At 40.1% G+C, this 19,023-nt stretch overlaps 1 protein-coding gene across 2 annotated transcripts in view; it reads left to right on the top strand.

Annotated features, from left to right (window-relative positions):
• Positions 1-291: 291 nt before the first annotated feature.
• Positions 292-19,023, top strand: part of NR1H4 (nuclear receptor subfamily 1 group H member 4) — a 44,460-nt gene continuing 25,728 nt past the window's right edge. For both annotated transcript variants that reach the window (XM_006084093.2, XM_006084092.2), the window contains exons 1-2: positions 292-422; positions 7,348-7,713. In XM_006084093.2, coding sequence (XP_006084155.1) covers positions 314-422; positions 7,348-7,713 — 475 coding nt within the window. In that variant the 5' untranslated portion in view covers positions 292-313. The remainder of the gene's footprint in view (positions 423-7,347; positions 7,714-19,023) is intronic.

Genomic DNA, 19,023 nt, shown 5'->3' with positions numbered 1-19,023 from the left:
ATACCATTCTGTAGCCTTTTGAAAGGAACAAATTTGAAGACCTGGAGCGTGACACTTGACCTCCTGAATCCACTTTTACAGCAACTGAACAGTAATCTACCTTCTAAAATTTCTTAAAGTGGAAAGTGCTCCCCAAAATGTTTATCTAAGAGACTGGTTTCTAGCTTACTAGGCAATCTGGCATCGAGGACTTTTCTCATAAACATTTACAAATATTCTGCTCAGTAATGAAGTTAATCAGTAAGCCACCCAACCTCTGGCCTCTGTCACTTCTTACCTAGTCTCATTTTCAGTTGCTGGGAATAAAGTAAGAATGGTAATGCAGTTTCAGGAGTTAGAAAATCCAGCTCAAATTAGTCCTTGCCAGAGCTGCACATCATCAGGTTCTGTCATGGAAATGATGAGCATGAAGCCTGCAAAAGGTAGGACACTGTTCACAGGTGTTCATGGTCGAGCTTCTGAAACTGGGCTGAGGAAGTGTGGGGCACGTTTGTTTGAGATGACAGTAGCAGGTCTCTATCAAAGATGGCTCAGTCAGAACCAGAAGTCTGGGGTGAAAAGTTGGGGTGGTGTGATTTTTATAGGATTCTAGGAAGGTGAGTATTTCTTTGAGAGGAAATCTAAATATGTGTTTCCTAAAATTCTTCATTGGATTATGGAAAATTAGCACCATTTTTTTTTTAAGTAACACAGTAGGCAGTTCTAACATTGATGCCTGGTTACACTTGAAAAAACACTGTAATGTATGTTATTTAATGCAGTGGGCCATGAAATCTATTTCGTGGCTTTTGATCAGCATTAAAAACTAGAGTAGAATGGAGTGGGGTGGGGTAGAGTAGAGTGGAGTGGAATGGAATAGAGTGGAGTGGAGTAGAGTACAATAGGAGTAGCATGGAATAGAAATGTCAACATGCACTTCAAGAAGTAAAGATAAGTGTTGCTTCATAGAAATTTTGTTTTAGTTACTGATGTAGATGTGTAAGTGTGTACAGAAGTCAAGACATAAGATATATTTCAAACTGTGGGCTATGGTGAGAAGCATTTATTTTCCAAAGCATATTCCTCCTGGTAGTCTATGGAAAATCAGGTGAGTAAAGAGTTCAGCTTTAGGCCTAAGCTATTTGTTTTATCTGAAGTGAAACATGGATCATAATTAAAACATAGATTAATTTTGCCTGTTTTAATATTCTTCTCAAGGCAGAGTCTTGCCTTTTAAATTTCCAGCTAAAAGAGAAACTCTAATCTTTTTTACAACAATTACAAGTTGTGAACATATTGTGACCACAGAATTGGCAGCATTCCAGTTCGCTTCAATGCGATGTTTAGAAGTGACTGATACTGTATTTAGAAATGGAAATTACTTGAAAGGCTGGGGAGGAAAATTTTCTATTATTTCTATTTAACATGGATTAACATTTGTACTGTGTCAGGGTTTGTGTAAGGTGCCAGGGATAAAAAAAGGGGGGAAATATATGATATAATATAATATAATTAATATAATATAATTAATATAATATAATATATTCTCCAAAGAGTTCACAGAGTAACCAGAACAGTAACAAAAATGTATTGAACATTAATGCTGTGTCAAATCTAGCAAATTGTGGTTGAGTGGAATTGAGAGTTGGGCATGAAGTAGGACCCTCGCAACCAGTACGTCATTCCACCTCAAGTTTAGCATGGAAGATAAGCCTGTAAATGAACAAAAATGATTGAAACCTGCTGTAGTAGAAGTGCGTACAGAGGGTAGGAGAGGTTAGCTCTACCTAGGGGAGCTCGGGCAGACCTCAAGGAGGAGGTGTCAGCTGACCAGCCAAGGAGAGGCACCAACATCACACTGACCTGACATCAGGAAAAGCAAACAACTCCACAAATGAAGCTGGTCCATACAATTAAGTATCCATGAATTAGGAAATAAATGAGGGAGCGAAGGCAACTTTCCCATTCATGAGACATTCTAATAAACATTCATGATATTTTTACTCTAGTTAGCATTGTGCCAGAAGTGAAAAATGGGGTAAAACCTGGACCTTTATGAGGCTCAGAAGCTGTGCGATCACGGGAAAGTGCCATTGTTATTACAGGAACCTGGTTCTCCCGTGCGGGCACACAGTGCTCTGGCCACAGACTCCTTGGAGCTGCACTATATATCATTAAATAGCCATGTAGCCATTTCATTAACATTTTAATTATTTAAAATTAAATGAAAAATTCATTTCTTCATCATCACTAGCCATGTCTCAAATGCTCAGTATTCCATATGGTTCGTGGTTAATGTGCTGATAGGTATAGCACACTTTCAGCATCTTAAAGTTCCCTTAGATGATGCTCCTCCAGAAAAGCTAGTAAATGCTAGAGTTTCTCTACCCAGGAGAATTTTGCTTTCCTTTGCAGGATGTCTCGGACTCCCCTGAATCCATTCACGTGTTCCCATTGAAAAACTCTTCCCTCAACTCTCATATTCTCATTCATGTAGAATTCCTGTAATAAGGAATTCAAATTTTCCAATTCCTTGATAGACTGCCTCCAAGAAAACACTCACAAATTCTAAGTTATATATGCATCCCTTTAAATTAAAGTGTTTCCCTTTAAATTATATTAAAGTAGAAATAAAATTTCCTTTTCAGGAAGCACGCTCTAAACTTGACTTACTGCCTCTGCCCCCTCATGTCTTATGCTCTATCAGTTGTTTGTTTAGTTGGTTTTATCCCAGTCTTTGACTTTCCCCTCACAACACACACACACACACACACACACACACACACAAATGGCTGTGGCCTTTTCTGTTGTCTCTCTGTCTTACTCATTGTCTTATCCTCAGAGCCTAGCCCAGTGTTTAGCAAAGAGTAAGTGTTCAATATACATATATAAGTGAAAAAGTATCCTATAATTTATGTCATTAAAACAGACTGATAAGTATGAACAATTACTAATGAACTATTATTAGAGTTGGGATTTTGCCAGGTTCCTTAGGAAACAGACATATCTTTTTTATGGCACTCAACTTGTCAAAACTTTTCCCAATAACTGTGATTTTTTACTCAGAACTACCTTAGGAGATTTCAAGGCTGGGTGTTAATAGCTCCATTTTACAGAAGAAATTGAGACAAAAATGTTAGGTAGTACCTCAAGGTCTCACAGCAGCTCAAGGTCTCACAGGAGAAGTTGTTTTAGTGCCCCATTTTGAAATATGTTGGCTATGGTGGGTTTTTTAAAACTGTAAGTTGTCTGTATATTTCATGTCTACTCTGCAGAGATTTGATGGAGACTGTGAAATACTAGAAGTAGGTGTGCTTTGGGAAGAGAGGCATTATTTATTAATATTGTGCACTGACCTCATATTCTTGCCTGTTTTGTTGTTTTCGTGTAATAGAATTGATGTCTTTGTGAAAGCTTTCCATTTTCATTGAGATGATTCCAGAGATTGATATGATATTGATACGATGATGTGATTTGTGTTGGGACTTCATTGTGTCTTTTGATTATTAAAATATTTGTTTCATTGGAATAATGCTCAGAGATTTGGAATTGTCATGTGAGGACAAAAACTTAAATATTTCCTTGGACTCTGCAGAATCCAGATTCTGTCCTTACTTGATTGTTTGACCTCAGGCAAGTTGCTTAACCTTCCTGGAAGTGTAGGTGGAGAGTAACTGGGGCTTGGGGGTGGGGATGTAGAGTTGATTAGGGGTAAGATGGTTTGGAGGATAAAATCTAGATATGAGTGCAAGTGAAACTGTTTTTAATGTTAAGTTCTTTTCTAGCCTATTCACTCCAGAAATTTTAGTCACACTTAATTATTAAATAGATCAGGATGTTATTCATATCTTTTCTTTTTTCTGTTCTAATTCCATATTTTTGTATTCTTCCATTTTGTGGTCATTAGACAAATCTTTTTGTCAGATATTCTGACTCAATGCTGGTTTTATATGGTTGAGCTGAGCATAAAAGAGAGGAAATTGATATTTGCACCAATATTGTATACTCTGTGCTCTATCAATCCTTTCCTGGGTCAATGTAGGCAGCATTTTTTTCAACAAGCATTAAATATACATATACTCCACTTTGCCATTGTCAAAAAGCTCTAAATTCTAATGCCCATAGACTGTTAGTCATATACTTGTAGATATTTTAGATATACAAAAGAACTATCAGATTATCCAGCATTGAGTCTTCTCTTCATAGATGAGCAAACGTTGGCCCAGGCAGGGAAGGTAAGTATCATATAACTAGATTCAGAGCCAGGACTCCCAGGGACCTAGAGTCAGGGAAAACTTCTAAGAGAAACTATACTTAAAGGGAAGTTTAGAGTTAAGTGCATATTGGTGAGAGGAAGTTCTCAGAGGGAGTGACTATATTGAGGGAAGTGCCAGGCTCCAAAAGCAGCACACGGGCAAGTCCCTGAGTCTGGCATCAGCAAGGAACCTTCAAGGAATGGCTGGAAAAGAAAGAAAGGGTAGGATCACACTGAGCCCTGCAGGCCTAGTTGTCGGTTATCTGCAAGCAGAAGCAGTGGAGGACTAAAGAACTCAAGAGCAGAGAGAGGAAGAGAAAGGCTTTAAATCATGTCCAAAAAAGCAGGGGTGAGGAGCCTTTTTCTGCCAAGGGCCATTTGAATATTTATAACGTCATTTGAAGGCCATACAAAATTATTGACTTAAAAATTAGTCTGCTATATTTGGTTGAACATTTAATTAACTCACCCCTTTGGCCTTGGTAGGGTCAGACCAAATGATTTGCGGGCCTTATACAGCCCGCAGGCCAGACGTTCCCCACCCCTGCTCTAAAGCACCACCCATCTGAAATTTTCCTAGAGAGAAATAGTGCAGCACATGGGCTATGAGGTCTGACTCCCAAAGTTCAAAGCTCAGCTACTTAGGTGGGTAGGAGTAAAGTTGCCTAAATTCTCTACACCACGGGCTAATCGTTTGCAAGTGGGGGTAATAATGTTATGTACCTCATAGGATTTTGACCTTTATTTATTCTCTTAGTGTGAGCATGTATACATTGCATTGTGGGAAATATTGCTATTTGATTCTGGGTTCTGCCCCAGACCATGCTGGGAGAAATAGCACTGCATTTTGTTCTAAAATTCAAACGACTCTGAATTTGAAAATACAGTTGACTCCAAGGGTTTCAGATGAGGAACTGTGGATCTGTATTATCTTAATCTTCAGCAACCCTTGATATAGATATTTCCATCCCAAGCCTACTGCTGTAAAAACGGAGGTTTTCAGCAGTTTAATTTGCCCAGTCTCATTGTTCACAGAGGTGGAGTAGGAATTTTGGTCTAGGGTTGCCTGACTGTGCTTTGAAGAATCAGACCTATTTGTGTACTCGCCTATATCTTATTTATGCCCATAACATTTTAAAAAATGTTTTGTATAATTTAAACACTGCTGTATTCTAAAGAGCCATAGTTTATGTTTCTAGCAAATAGAAGCATTTTCACAGCCTGATAGTTTTCTGTTACCTAGAGGTTTTATAGATAAGGGGCTCATTTCATAATAGCAGTAGGAATAATTATTATTACTATTTTGATGGCAGCTATAATTTATCTAGCACGTTATGTGTGCACACATTTGCAAAGTGCTTTCATTTTGCATGCATTACCTTGTTTAATCCTTATATCAACCGAATGAAGTAGGTGTTTTACTCTGTTTTATAAAGACAAAACCAAGACTTAAAGATGTTAAGTAAACTGTCAGCATACGCAGATAGTAAGTAATAAAACAGAGCTAGGATTTGAACCCTGGTAAACTAATTTCAGGTACTGCATTCTTTTTTTAAGCTTCTCCTTTGTTTTATAATAATTAAAGTCACACATATCTATACGGAAAAATTACAAATAGTAAAAAGATTGTGTAATATCCCACCTCAGAAAACAATCCAACAATCTCACTTCCCACAGTTGCCATCATCCAGTTCCTTTTGCACTGTGCAAAAAATAGCCTCATATACACAGTGTTTTTTAATACTCATATATCCGATCTAATAAAGAGGGAATTTGCTAATTGACTGCCCCGCCCTCAAAGATGGCAGTGCCCACAGCCAATAAAGAGGAGATATGCTAATCGCTGCCACACCCTCAAATGTGGCGGCGCCCGCAGCCACAAGATGGCGGTGTCCAGTCCCCTTAGCCCTGCCAGGGCGGCAGGTGTGCGTGCGGCAAGGCCGAGCCCGCCCCTAGGTGAGCCTGGCCACTCTGCGTGCCTGCCTCCGGAGACCCCCAATCCCCTCAGCCCCCCAGCCACCCAAGGTCGGCCCGAGGTGCAGGTAACCAGGGCCGGCTGAGGATCGCGCTGCCGGCAGTGGCAGCAGCAGAGGTGTGATGGGGTGTTGCCTTCACCTGATGACCAGGTCACCTCCCGCCCCTGAGGGCTTCTGGACTGTGAGAGGGGCCAGGCTGGGCTGAGGGACCCCCCCCCTTCAGTGCATGAATTTTCATGCACCAGCCCTCTAGTATGTGTGTGTGTGTGTGTGTGTGTGTGTGTGTGTATAATATTCTATAGCTTAATTTTTTTCATAAAACATCATATTATAGAAACTTTTCCACATCTGCCCATATAGATCTAAATGATTGTTCCACATCTACAAAGTATTTCAGTATAGGGACATAATATAATTTATTTAACCAGAATCCTATTGATGGATATTTGCAAATATGATGCTTGCAAACATTGCTGCAAATGAACACTTCACACAAACATTTTTTCATTCAGATTAAATCATATCTTTAAGATTAATTTTCTAGCAGTGGATTGTTGTGCTAAAAGAGTATTTGAGTTTTAAATGCTGAAAGATATGGACAGATTGTCCTCCAAGAATTTTGCTTTCTCAAGAGTGTGTATTGTCAAACTTTTTAAATCCTTATATATTTAAGGATGAACACTGTAATCTTTTTCTATTGCAGTTTCTATTTAAATTTAATTATTGGCAAGGAGGGGCACATTTTTATGTCTTTATAACATGCTTGTGTTTTTATTTCTAAAAACTGGCCATTGATGTCCTCTATCATTTGTCCATGGAATGTTAAATGTTTTGTATGTTGAATGCTTTTAAAAAAAAATTCTTTTTTTCTTTTTTGTTCCACATTGAGTATTTTCTTACTGGTTTGAAAGAGCTCTTTACACATTATTTGTATGTTGTAGATATTTTCTGAGCTTGTAATTTAGTCCTTTAATTCTCTATGTAGGCTTTTTTATGTAAAAAAGGTTCATTTTTATGTATGTAAATATTTCAGTTTTTTCTTAGAGCCCACACTCCTAAACATACTGTATGCTTAACTGCCTCTCTAATTTATAGAGTGATAATGTTAATTCCAGTTTTATTGTCGGTTTTGCTCAGGTGTACTAACAGAGCCAACAACAGGTCCTCTGGGGCAGAACCTAGAAGTGGAATCATACTCACAATACAACAACATTCAGTTTCCTCAAGTTCAACCACAGATTTCCTCCTCATCCTATTATTCCAGCCTGGGTTTCTACCCCCAGCAGCCTGAAGAGTGGTACTCTCCTGGACTATATGAACTCAAGCCACTGCCCACGGAGACCCTCTACCAGGGAGAGACTGAGGTAGCAGAGATTCCTGTGACAAAGAAGCCTCGAATGGGCACGTCAGCCGGGAGAATAAAAGGAGACGAGCTATGTGTTGTTTGTGGAGACAGAGCATCTGGATACCATTATAACGCACTGACCTGCGAGGGGTGCAAAGGTAAGCATCTTTTGACTGGCCGTGTTCTCCTTGTTAAGGTTTTACTATATTGGTTGTATAATTCCCTCAAACCGGATTGTTCCCTTTTCCCAGATAACTTTCCATTTTCTCCTACCTCTTCTTATCTCCTCACCTGGGTTGGCATGTTATAGACCTCTAGGAAAAGCCTATTAAAATATGTAGCTTAGATATGTCACCTTTTACCTATTCACAACCTTACACATAGTTAAGAAATGTATGACTGTTGATTTTGTTTGTTTTTTGCTGTTTTCTTTTAAAGAGAAATTCGAACTTACTTCTTTAAGAATTAAGAAAGAAGTAATAATAGCTTATTTCAACTGTATTTTATTTAGCAGGAAATATCTGTGAGATGCTGTGGGAGGTGGGATCAACGACATTGCAGCCCATTTAGAACAGTGGTACTCAACCTTCCTAATGCCCCGACCCTTTAATACAGTTCATCATGTTGTGGTGACCCCCAACCGTAAAATGATTTTCATTGCTACTTCATAACTGTAATTTTGCTACTGTTATGAATCGTAATGTAAATATCTGATGTGCAGGATGTATTTTCATTGTTACAAATTGAACATAATTAAAGCATAGTGATTAATCACAAAAACAATATGTAATTATATATGTGTTTTCCGATGGTCTTAGGCGACCCCTGTGAAAGGGTCGTTCGACCCCCAAAGGGGTCGTGACCCACAGGTTGAGAACCGCTGATTTAGAAGGAATAAAATATAACACATGAAATATAAAAACGACGCAATGTGTAGTCCTATGAGATTACTCTCCAAACAAGGACACAGGTAGTAAGTTTGTAAAATTTCAGAGGAAAGGACAGAGAGGTTAACCCACAAGTAGGTTAACCCATTTATCTTTGTATTTCTTCATTCAACAAATATTTATGGAATGCCTACCATGCACTCTGCTAGCTTCTACGACATTGGAAGCTGAATAATAACTGCCCTTGAGCGGAATCTATTGAATGGTGTGCCAAATGCAGATGCCAATGATTGCCATACAAACAAACAGTCACATAAAAGTGGCTCAAGGACATTTCAAACCTTTGAAAGTTCAAATGATCAGATTGTGTAAAAAAAACTACATTAGGCACTGTGCTGTCATTACGTTTTTAAAACATAAGTAGTGTTTATGCCCCACATTTAAAAATTAAAACAGATCTATACAGAAAATTTAAAACATCTCATTTATGGCCTTCAATATATCCTTATTCTTTTTGTGGAGAGTCAAGTTTGTATAGGTGAAAAGAGAACTTGTAAATTCTTTGAAGGCATAGATTATGTCTTCAGCTCTATTACTCCCCATAGCACCCAACACAGTGCCTGCCACACAGGAAGTGTGGGATGGATGTTATTTGAATGACCTATGAAAATCCATGATCACCATTGGTACTTAGCATATATAACTCTACTTTGTAAAAATATTTTCAGACTCTTTTATACTACCTAATTCTTTCATACCTCCAAATGATAAGAGTAAATATTACCCTTCCACCCCCATATTTGGTGACAATTCTTTTCCTTGAGTAGGCAGAGTTTTGGAGATGGAAATCTGATTTTGTGACAGTTAAAAGAAAGAGAGTTGAAAATTGCCAAGAGAGTAGATCATAAATGTTCTCACCACAGAAAAAAATGGCATTGGTGTGCCTGGATGGAGGTGTGAGCTAAGGCTATGGTGGGCATCATTCTGCAATAAGTGCATCAGTCAACACGTTCAGCTTAAACCTACATAATGTTATATGCCAATTATATCTCAATAAGTCTGGAAAAAAGAAACAATAAAAACACTGAAATTAAAAAGAGAGAGAGTTGAAGTAGGGAGGAGAAGCTAGTTGGTTAGGAAAAATAAAATAGTTTCAAAATGACCAGCATGAAAGTTGGATTAAAAAAAAAATACTAGCCCCACCAGCATAGCTCAGTAGTTTAGCATCCACCTATGCTAGTAAACCAGAAGGTCACTGTTTGATTCCTGATCAGGGCACCTGCCCAGGTTGAGGGCTTGATCCTCAGTAGGGTGCCTGCAGCGGGCAGCTGATCAATGATTCTCTCTCATCGATGTTTCCATCACTCCCTTTCCCTTCCTCTCTCTGAAAGCAATAAAAATATATTTAAAAAATAATTTTAAAAAGTGTACACATAAGTTTGAGAAATGAACCAACCTACAAAAAGAAAAAGAGCTTTGCAGTAGCTCTAGTCAAAAAGTGGCTGGGTCTGTTACTATAGAGGGAATATGAAGACCAAAGGATGAAGCATATAGGATGGCATATTTGGGCATAATTCAAGAAATACTTTTCTTTTTTTTATAAATATATTTTATTGATGTTTTACAGAGAGGAGAGGAGAGGGATAGAGAGTTAGAAACATCGATGAGAGAGAAACATCGATCAGCTGCCTCCTGCACACTCCCTACTAGGGATGTGCCCGCAACCAAGGTATATGCCCTTGACTGGAATCGAACCTGGGACCCTTCAGTCTGCAGGCCGACGCTCTATCCACTGAGCCAAACCGGTTAGGGCTTATTTTCTTTTTTATAAATGAGAGAAACATTCTTTTAAAAAAATCCTCACCTAAGGATATGCTTTTACTGATTTTGAGAGAGAGAGAGAGAGAGAGAGAGAGAGAGAGAGAGAGATCAATTGGTTGCCTCCTGTACACACTTCGATCGGGTATCAAACCTGCAACCTGCAACCAAAGTATGTGCCCTGACTGGGAATTGAACTCCCAACCTTTTTGGTGTATAGGACAATGCTCCAACCAACCCAGCTACCTGACTGCTTTCTTGAAGTGAGCCATGTTTCTCACGTTGATTCAAATTGCTTTTTATTAAATTCCTCATGCTATTTTTTAATACAAAAAGATTTTATACAACAAAAGAACAAAAACAAGTTTAGAAAATTAAATACAAACAAAACTATAAAATTAATAAAATAATAGATGGTTTATACTCTGTGGTTTTGTTGCTCAGAATGTCACTAAAGCACAGGTTCTGCTCAGCCAGCGTGGCTCAGTGGTTGAGCATCGACCTATGAACCAGGTGGTCCCGGGTTTGATTCCCAGTCAGGGCATGTGCCTGGGTTGCAGGCTGGATCCCCAGTGTGGGGTGTGCAGGAGGCAGCCGATCAGTGATTCTCTCTCATCATTGATGTTTCTATCTCTCTCTGAAATCAATAATATATATATATATATATATGTGTGTGTGTGTGTGTGTGTGTGTGTGTGTGTGTGTGTGTATGTATTTAAATAAAATAAATGGTTCATCTAGGGCTCCATCTGGCTACCCCTAAGCTGAAGACATCCCGTGCATATTAAGTTTACCTTTTCCACTTTCTCCTAGCTCTTGACAAATAAATCATGCCTCTTGCTGTTAATAAGATCATGGACACAAACAAAAATGAGGCATTTAGTTTGTATGGCAGTATAAGATGGTCATAGAGATGATCCAGAGAATGCTGTTAATTAATTTTTAAAGACATTCAGAAAATAAAACTATAAAAATAAATTTATTATGTGCAAAGGACATTTAAAAAAGTCTGGCACATAGCCCCAAATCAATAAATGCCTATTGTTATTGTTGTTATGGTCTTAGACTCTATTAACATTGAGTATACTGGTGTGTGACTATTTTCTGCTTATCTTGATAAAGGTTGATGCCCAACCCATTGTCAGTTGTTTGGCAAGACTTATTCGGTTTGATATTGACTTATTTCCAAAAGCCTGTCCACCTTGTCTGTGTGGACCAGTGCTACTCAAAGTATCAGTTCAGTATCACTTGGGAAGTTGTGGGAAATGCAAATTTGAGGACCCTGCCCCAGACCGACTGACTCAGAATTTCTGGGAATTCTGTGACTTAACAAGCCCTCCTTGCTAAAGTTTGAGAACTACTGACGTAAGTCATACCTAAAAGGCACCTGAGTTGACTCATCTGGCCAAGCAGCTTGGTTGTGCGTTGCCATTGTGAAATTCTCAAAGGCGGGGATGCTGCTCTCCAGTCATCCAGAGGAAAATTCAATGGATAAAAATGTTGACTGGAAACACACAAAGTCTAACCCAGTCATGGTTCCTGCTTGGAAAAGAATAGAAAAGGACATGCATTCTGAAAATCCCATTTTAAATATGAACCTACAAATTTCAGGGCCAATGACATGCCAGTGCTACAGACACTTTCTCAGGCCCTTGCAGCAACTGTGGGAAGAAGGTGTCACTGTGCCTATTTTAAAGGTGAAGAAGAAGCGGATCGTTTCAAAAAGAAGCTGAGATTTGGAGGCCGGTGCTAATAGCTTATGTGATGTATTTACTATACCTCAGGAGTAAAAGCGCTAATACCTTATCTCCATTTTGTAGATGAAGAAAGTGAGGCACAAGAGGTTAATCAACTTACTCAAGGCTTCTCAATAAGGGGCAGAGCTTCAAATGGACAGCTTATAGATCTAATTCTAGAGCCTCTGTTATTGACCACCGGGTTATGATGTGTTTTATTGCTTGCCCACTGAGTGATCATTCTACTCTTTACGCTATTTAGTCAAGGCTAATATTGACTAATTCAGTGACCAAAGGAAGAACATCAAGAGCTCACTTAGGTGTTAAGGTATTGGTATTACCCACGCCAAGGACAAGAGTCTCTAAAAGTCAGTAACCTGGGTTGGCTCACCTCTTACAGATGAAAGCTGTAGTGAAACCTGGTCCTCCTGAGAACTCAGGGGTGTGGCAGGGTGAATAGTGTGAGACCAGTGTGCTGAGGACAAACCTAAGAAACACGGACTGTAAAGGCAGGCAAGGGAGGAGATGCCCATAAAGGATATAGAATAGAAGTCTACCTTCTATAGACAGAATAGGAAACGAGTGGAAAGAAATGGAATGGAATGGAATGGAATGGAATGGAATGGAATGGAATGGAATGGAATGGAATGGAATGAGAGGCTACAAGAGAAGTGCAGGGTCACAGGAGAGAAGGAAGGGGACTGAAAAGTGGTCGAAAGAGATCAATGCGTGGGAGAGTTCGGGGAGAAAAAGTTGGGTCTGAAATAGATACAGTTTTAAGAGCAGAGAAAGGAGGCAGAGCTTTTTAATTGATTTTGATTTGAGACTTTGCCCCCCTGGTGGCAGCCAAAGGACCAGAGTGCAAATAAGGACATGAGGTGGAGCCAGCCAGAGCCCATGGTCTACTCCAGGGGTTGGCCATTTTTTTTTTTTTTGTAGAGACAGGTAGTAAATGTTGTAGGCTTTGCACCATAGTGGTCTCTTTTGCAATTATGCAACTCTGCAAACACAGCGATGCCCAAAAAAGGGGGCATGGCTGTGGTTTTACTTAGCTGACAAAAAATAGGCAGAAATTTTTTAAAAACACACATACAAAAACAGGGATTTGGTCCATGGACCTAGCAGTAGTTTGCTGACCCCTTTTAGACCAATGATCTCGAGGGCCAGTGTCAGAATGAACAGGAGACTGTGTAGTAAGAGAGAGTACAGCACTCAGGACCTGTGCGTAAGAAATGTAACCTCCTTTTGTATAATTGGACTTAATTCAATTTCAAGCCCTGGTGAAAACTTCATTTCATTCAATTCAGGATTATTCTACCCCCCCCCCTCCTCCCCGGCCTAAAAATCACTTTTCTGGGGTTTGTCTGAGATCTAGGATTATGTAGCTGTGTGGAGGGACTAGGCGCTGGGCGGGGAGAGTCGCGCTCTGTGCTGTTAACACAGTCTGGCTTCTGTTGGGGCTGTTCTAACTGGTCTTCAGTCACCAGTGGGAAAGCTCTCTAAGGCTCCATCCTGGGGTCCTGGGCACACCCCTCCTTCCTGTCTGGCCCGCCTGCTTCCCTGGAGTGGGTTCCTGATGCTGCCCCAGGGGTGTGCAGGAATGCCTGGCTGCCCACAGAACCCACAGAACCCACCTGCCTCTATGCCATGCTGGGTGCAGGGACCCCCTGAGGGCCTCCCGATGCTCCCCAGGAAAGGACACGGATTTCCTCTCCCTAGGATTCCCGAATGACGTGGAGTTTATATAATCTTTCCTCGCACCCATCCCAGGACTCAGTGTGGGCAGGAGAGTGAGAGGCACAGAGCTCAGGGCCTTCTCAGATACTCAAACATGGTTCAGCTCTTTTCCTCTTTGATTGTCTGCCTCTCCCAACTCGGGCGAGTTTAGTGTCTGGGATCTTGAAGCTTAGTTGTTGGCGACTGAAAGCCAAAGGTTAAGGCTCCTTTGTGCTTTGCATATGTTCTCTTGAGAAAACAAATGAAAATTGTCCTCGCTTAGTGAACGGGTGCTCAGAACAGGGCAACACAGGAGTGAAAGAATCAGTGCCCCCTGCCAGGCAGCTTAACGGCTGAGCCAACCTTGCCTTCCTATCCCCCACCCCTTGAATATCTGCACTATGAGATGCAAAATGAATTTCACTCCAGGACTTCCCACCAAAGGGAGCGTGGACTGTGGGGTTTGGAAGGCACACATTGAATCTAGGCTCTGTACTTCTGGACCTAGTAAGTAAGGTACTTCCTATGTCAATCCGTGTTCAGTGAAATAAAACAGGAAGCCAAGTTTTTAGGAGAAAGGAATTAATACAGGAGAGGTTGGAAGGGCAGAGGAGCAGGTTCTATGCTGAGCCTCCAGGACACTCAGAGCCACACTGCGGAAGGGCAGCTGTTGTTCAAGAAGACGGGGAATTAGGAAGCTGGCACAGAACTGATGCCCAGGGGATCAGGATGCTGCCTTCACCACAATTACTGGCTCCAGAACCATGGCTTGCCTGCTAAATCTGTACATACAACCGGTGTCTTGCCTCTCAACACCCTAGAAGCCAGCAACTGGAAACCCTGGTGCTGACACAGAAAAAATCCACCCTCCTGAGTGCCAGCAGAAACAAGAGCAGCAGAAGCACAGCTCTTGCTTCACTTCCAATTTCCAAATGTCTTACAAGGGCACCTGTTTGGCAGAAGGTAAATCATATCCACATGTTAGCTGCAAGGGAGTCTGGGAGAAGTTGGGTTCCTTGGTGCACTCCAGAATAGAAGGAGATGATGGACATCCAGCTAGCCCAGTGGTCAGCAAACTCATTAGTCAACAGAGCCAAATATCAACAGTACAACGATTGAAATTTCTTTTGAGAGCCAAATTTTTTTAAACTTAAACTATATAGGTAGGTACATTGTTATTAACTTAATTAGGGTTCTCCTAAGGCTTAGGAAGAGCCATACTCAAGGGGCCAAAGAGCCACATGTGGCTCGCAAGCTGCAGTTTGCCGACCACGGAGCTAGCCAATCCTTAATTTGCGAAATATTTACCTTCTCTGAGTCTCCAATCTGCAAAACAGGGATCATATCTATTTCACAGGGTCATTTTGAGGGTTAGTTTAAGTTTTTATATGTGAGATTCTGGCCACTCTCTGCCTTAGGGCTTCACTGTAGATGTGTCAGGCCTGTGATACACACACACACACACACACACACACACGCACACACGAGAAAAATTTTTAAAACTTCAAAAGAAAACAAAGATCATGTTTAAATTTCCTGACTTCACTGGTCTTTATATCTGTTTCTATTAGAAATATTTTAATTTTTCCAAGTATTTTATTTCTTGTAGACGTTTATGGCATCAATGAGGGAAATTTTGATTTTTTTTAAAGTAACTGCAGAACACAAGCATATTGCACAGTGACAATGACTGCCATTGTCAATAGATTAAATCTAGAGCTTTCTTTCCCCCTCAGTTACCAGTCATATATGCTAATGTTTGAATGAATTTTGCTTCAAACTTCAAACCTCAACTAACAAAACCGATCTGAAGCTGACTGGCAGTTTCAAATGGTCGCATTTTCAGATAGGTCACTGTCAGTCACATTCTTCTCAGGGAGAGAAGGGAGAATTCGTAAAAGGCATTGTGTGAGTAAATGGGTGACCTGTTGTCCTTTTGAACACTTTTAATAGAAGATAGACTTAGTTCTAAAGGTTTAGAAAAGATCCCAGAATTGTTGAAACCATTGTAGTGGGTAGAATAGATGCAGTGTTTTCAGTAGTTCTTTTGTTTATGGGTCAGGGCTGAAGTGCCTTGCCTCATGTTTTATATGATTCTATAAAATTTAATAATGGTCCTAATGGTCTCTATAGATCAAAAGATCTAAGAGCGTGATCCCAGGGGTGGTGTTTAAACTGTTTCACTGTATTGGAAGCCTTTTGTCATGTGTTATAAAAATCACCAAAAATGTGGGATTCTGAAAGCAGTCAGTCTAGATTCCAACCCAGCTCATTTTTCTCCCAGCTGTTCCAAGTTACTTAACTTCTCTGGGCTTCAGATTCCTCACCTGCAAAATGAGGATGATAATAAAGATGACAAGAATGAGAGCGAGATGATGATGATGGCAGTGGCGGCAGTGGTGGTGATGGGGAGGAAGAGGAGGAGGGGGAGGAGGAGGCTTTATCTGGCGACTTTAGATGCACTAACTCATTTAATCTTCGGGACAACCCTTTGAGGTAGGTATCTAGGGGTTGTCAGGAGTATCTTTGGTTTCCTAAGTTACAAGGTTAGATTACTGATTTTAGATCTTTCTCTTTTTTTTAGTATAAGTTAATGTGTGTAAAGTAGTTGACATGGTACTTGCCAATAGTAAACCCTCAATAAATGTCTGCTATTATTACTATTATTTTTGGGTTCTTGTAAAAAATAGATATTTTTTAAAACATCTATCTCTATACCTGGCACAATTGAGTGCACAGTGAACATTGGCTATTGTCATCTTATTGATTAACTATTATTTTTTAATATATATTTTATTGATTTTTTACAGAGAGGAAGGAGAGGGATAGAAAGTTAGAAACATCGATGAGAGAGAAACATCGATCAGCTGCCTCCTGCATACCTCCTACTGGGGATGTGCCCGCAACCAAGGTACATGCCCTTGACTGGAATTGAACCTGGGACCTTTCAGTCCGCAGGCCAACGCTCTATCCACTGAGCCAAACCAGTTAGGGCTTATTGATTAATTATTATTTTATCATTGTTATTTTTCTGTTTATCCAGCCTCCCTAATTTGGAGCATATACTGTCTTCAAAGCTATGTCTCTTCTAGAAACTAATTAAGCCCTCAACTCCTGAGAGTTTGCCTAGCTGGGAATCTAAATGGCTCTTAACAATCATGCAAAGTCAAGCTCATGCAGAGCATCATTACCTCTCCTCTCATCCTCCCAAGTAGGGGTGAGGGGATCAGTGGATTTTCTCTGGGAAGGACAACTAGGTAGCATGAGGACAGGTATGGGGAAGGAAATGTTTTACTTTATATCCTTTTGTATCTGTTGATTTTTGAACCACAGCAAAGAATGACTCTTCAAAAAATGGTAAGATTATTTTAATAGAGACAAACAATGTGAAGAATGCAAAAAAGACAATGGGAAAGAGATGAGTGGACCTCATGAAGGATACTACTATAGATAAAGTGGTGACACTTGAGCCGAAATAAAGGATGTGAGAGTTCTGTCTTTATTATTATTATTATTATTATTATTATTATTATTATTTACAGCTAATGACAATGCCTTTTATTTTGAGCTTGAATGGAAGATGATTTATTTCTTGGTCATCGAAAATTGTTAGACCAAATAATCAAGCCAACCTTTTAAAAAATTGTGAAAATTTATTATGCTCATTTACAGTGCTAAAATGAGGTAGATTGAATTTCTTTCCCAGTTCTGTGGTTGAGCTGATGAATAAATTGAGCTTTTAAAAAATTCTTATATGAAATATTTAAAAAACCATTATCCTGTAGCTAATGTCGGTCAACTTATCAACAGGATATTTTTCAATGGCTTAGGCTTTGAGCCTGCCCTTTCTATTAATAGGTGAGGGCAAAAGGAGAAACAGACTCAGAGCTGCCAGCCGGGCAAACTCCCACAAAGCAATTCCTAAATGACTCGAGAAAGGAGAGTGATCTCATTCATTGAGGAGCCTCTGAGATTCCCTGCTCATCTCTCTGAAGATGCTGTTCGGGTTTAACAGCCTGCTTTTAGCGATCAGGATGGAGGAAAAGATGGGCTGTTGGATAGCATGTTCTGGTCCTTGTCTTCTGGGCAAGGGGGACTTCTCATTCCTCCTGGGCATTGCCTACCCTCTCTGGCTTCTAGTCATTGCTTGAGACTGCATGCAAATACTACTGCTACCCATGGTGTAGCACAGGAGTTGGCTGACTTTTTCTGTAAGGGGCCCGTATTCTAAGCTTTGTGAACATTAGGTCTCTATCTCAACTATTTGACTCTATGGTTATAGTGCAAAAGCAGACATCATGAAAATGAATGGGTTTGGCTGTGATCTAATATACTTTATCTGTGGATACTGAAATGTGAATGTCATATAACTTTTAAATATCACAAAATAGTCTTAAAAATTTTATTCAACCATTAAAAAATGTAATAGCCATTCCTGGGTTGTGGGCTATACAACAATAGGTGTGTGTGTGCTGGGGGGAGGGTGGGTGGGGAGGGGCTTGGCGAATTTGCCCTGCATAATTAGCCAACTCCTGGCTTAGCACAATTCTCCCTAAGAATGCCTTACCTTAGGGCTGTCTGAATCTCCTTGCATCTGAACTTGCACCTCCCCCATTGCTCCTACACCTGCATTTTTATGCACCTGTCAGTGGGCCATGGTTCTTCAGAAATTTACTGTTTTTGATCTTGCAGAGATTCACCAACATTTTTGACACATTGATAGAGCTTCACTCACACTCTTTTCTAAACTATGCTGTTTTAATGAACTTTTCTCTCATTTCGTGGTATATATGTTTTCATGGTTTATTTTGGCAGAAGGGGTTATAGGAGTTTGATAAATGTCCTTTGAGTACTAAGTTGCTTATAGATTTATCTAGTTATGCATGATATCAGGCAATTTACAAAAATAATTCAAAGTCAGTCCTTTTTAAGCCATTTAATTAAAAAAATCAATAGAAATTGTAGTTGGCAAAACTAAGTGTTGAAGAAGTCAGGTAGACATTTTTTTTGTGTGTGTGTGTGGCTCTCTAAGACATTAAGGAAAGAGAAAAACATTAAAGTTAATGACTAGCAGGGGGGAGCTCTGTGTTCCCACATGTTGCCAGTGGAAGTGCATGGGCCACGAAGTTATAATCGCACTGTACGTGCGCACCCGCACGTGGTATTTTGTGGAAGACCAACACTCAAGGGGCCAAAGAGCCGCATGTGGCTCTCGAGCCGCGGTTTGCCGAACACAGGTAAGGTCACTAGTTGCTCGGCTTTGTGTTTGTTGCTGTTTCCAAAACATGGAGACCCTTAAAGTTTTAAACAA

Source organism: Myotis lucifugus, unplaced genomic scaffold, assembly GCF_000147115.1.
Source record: "Myotis lucifugus unplaced genomic scaffold, Myoluc2.0 scaffold_10, whole genome shotgun sequence".
In the NCBI taxonomy this organism is placed as follows: Eukaryota; Metazoa; Chordata; class Mammalia; order Chiroptera; family Vespertilionidae; genus Myotis; species Myotis lucifugus.
The sequence above is the reverse complement of the archived record's forward strand: the minus strand, read 5'-3'. Positions and strand labels throughout refer to the sequence as shown.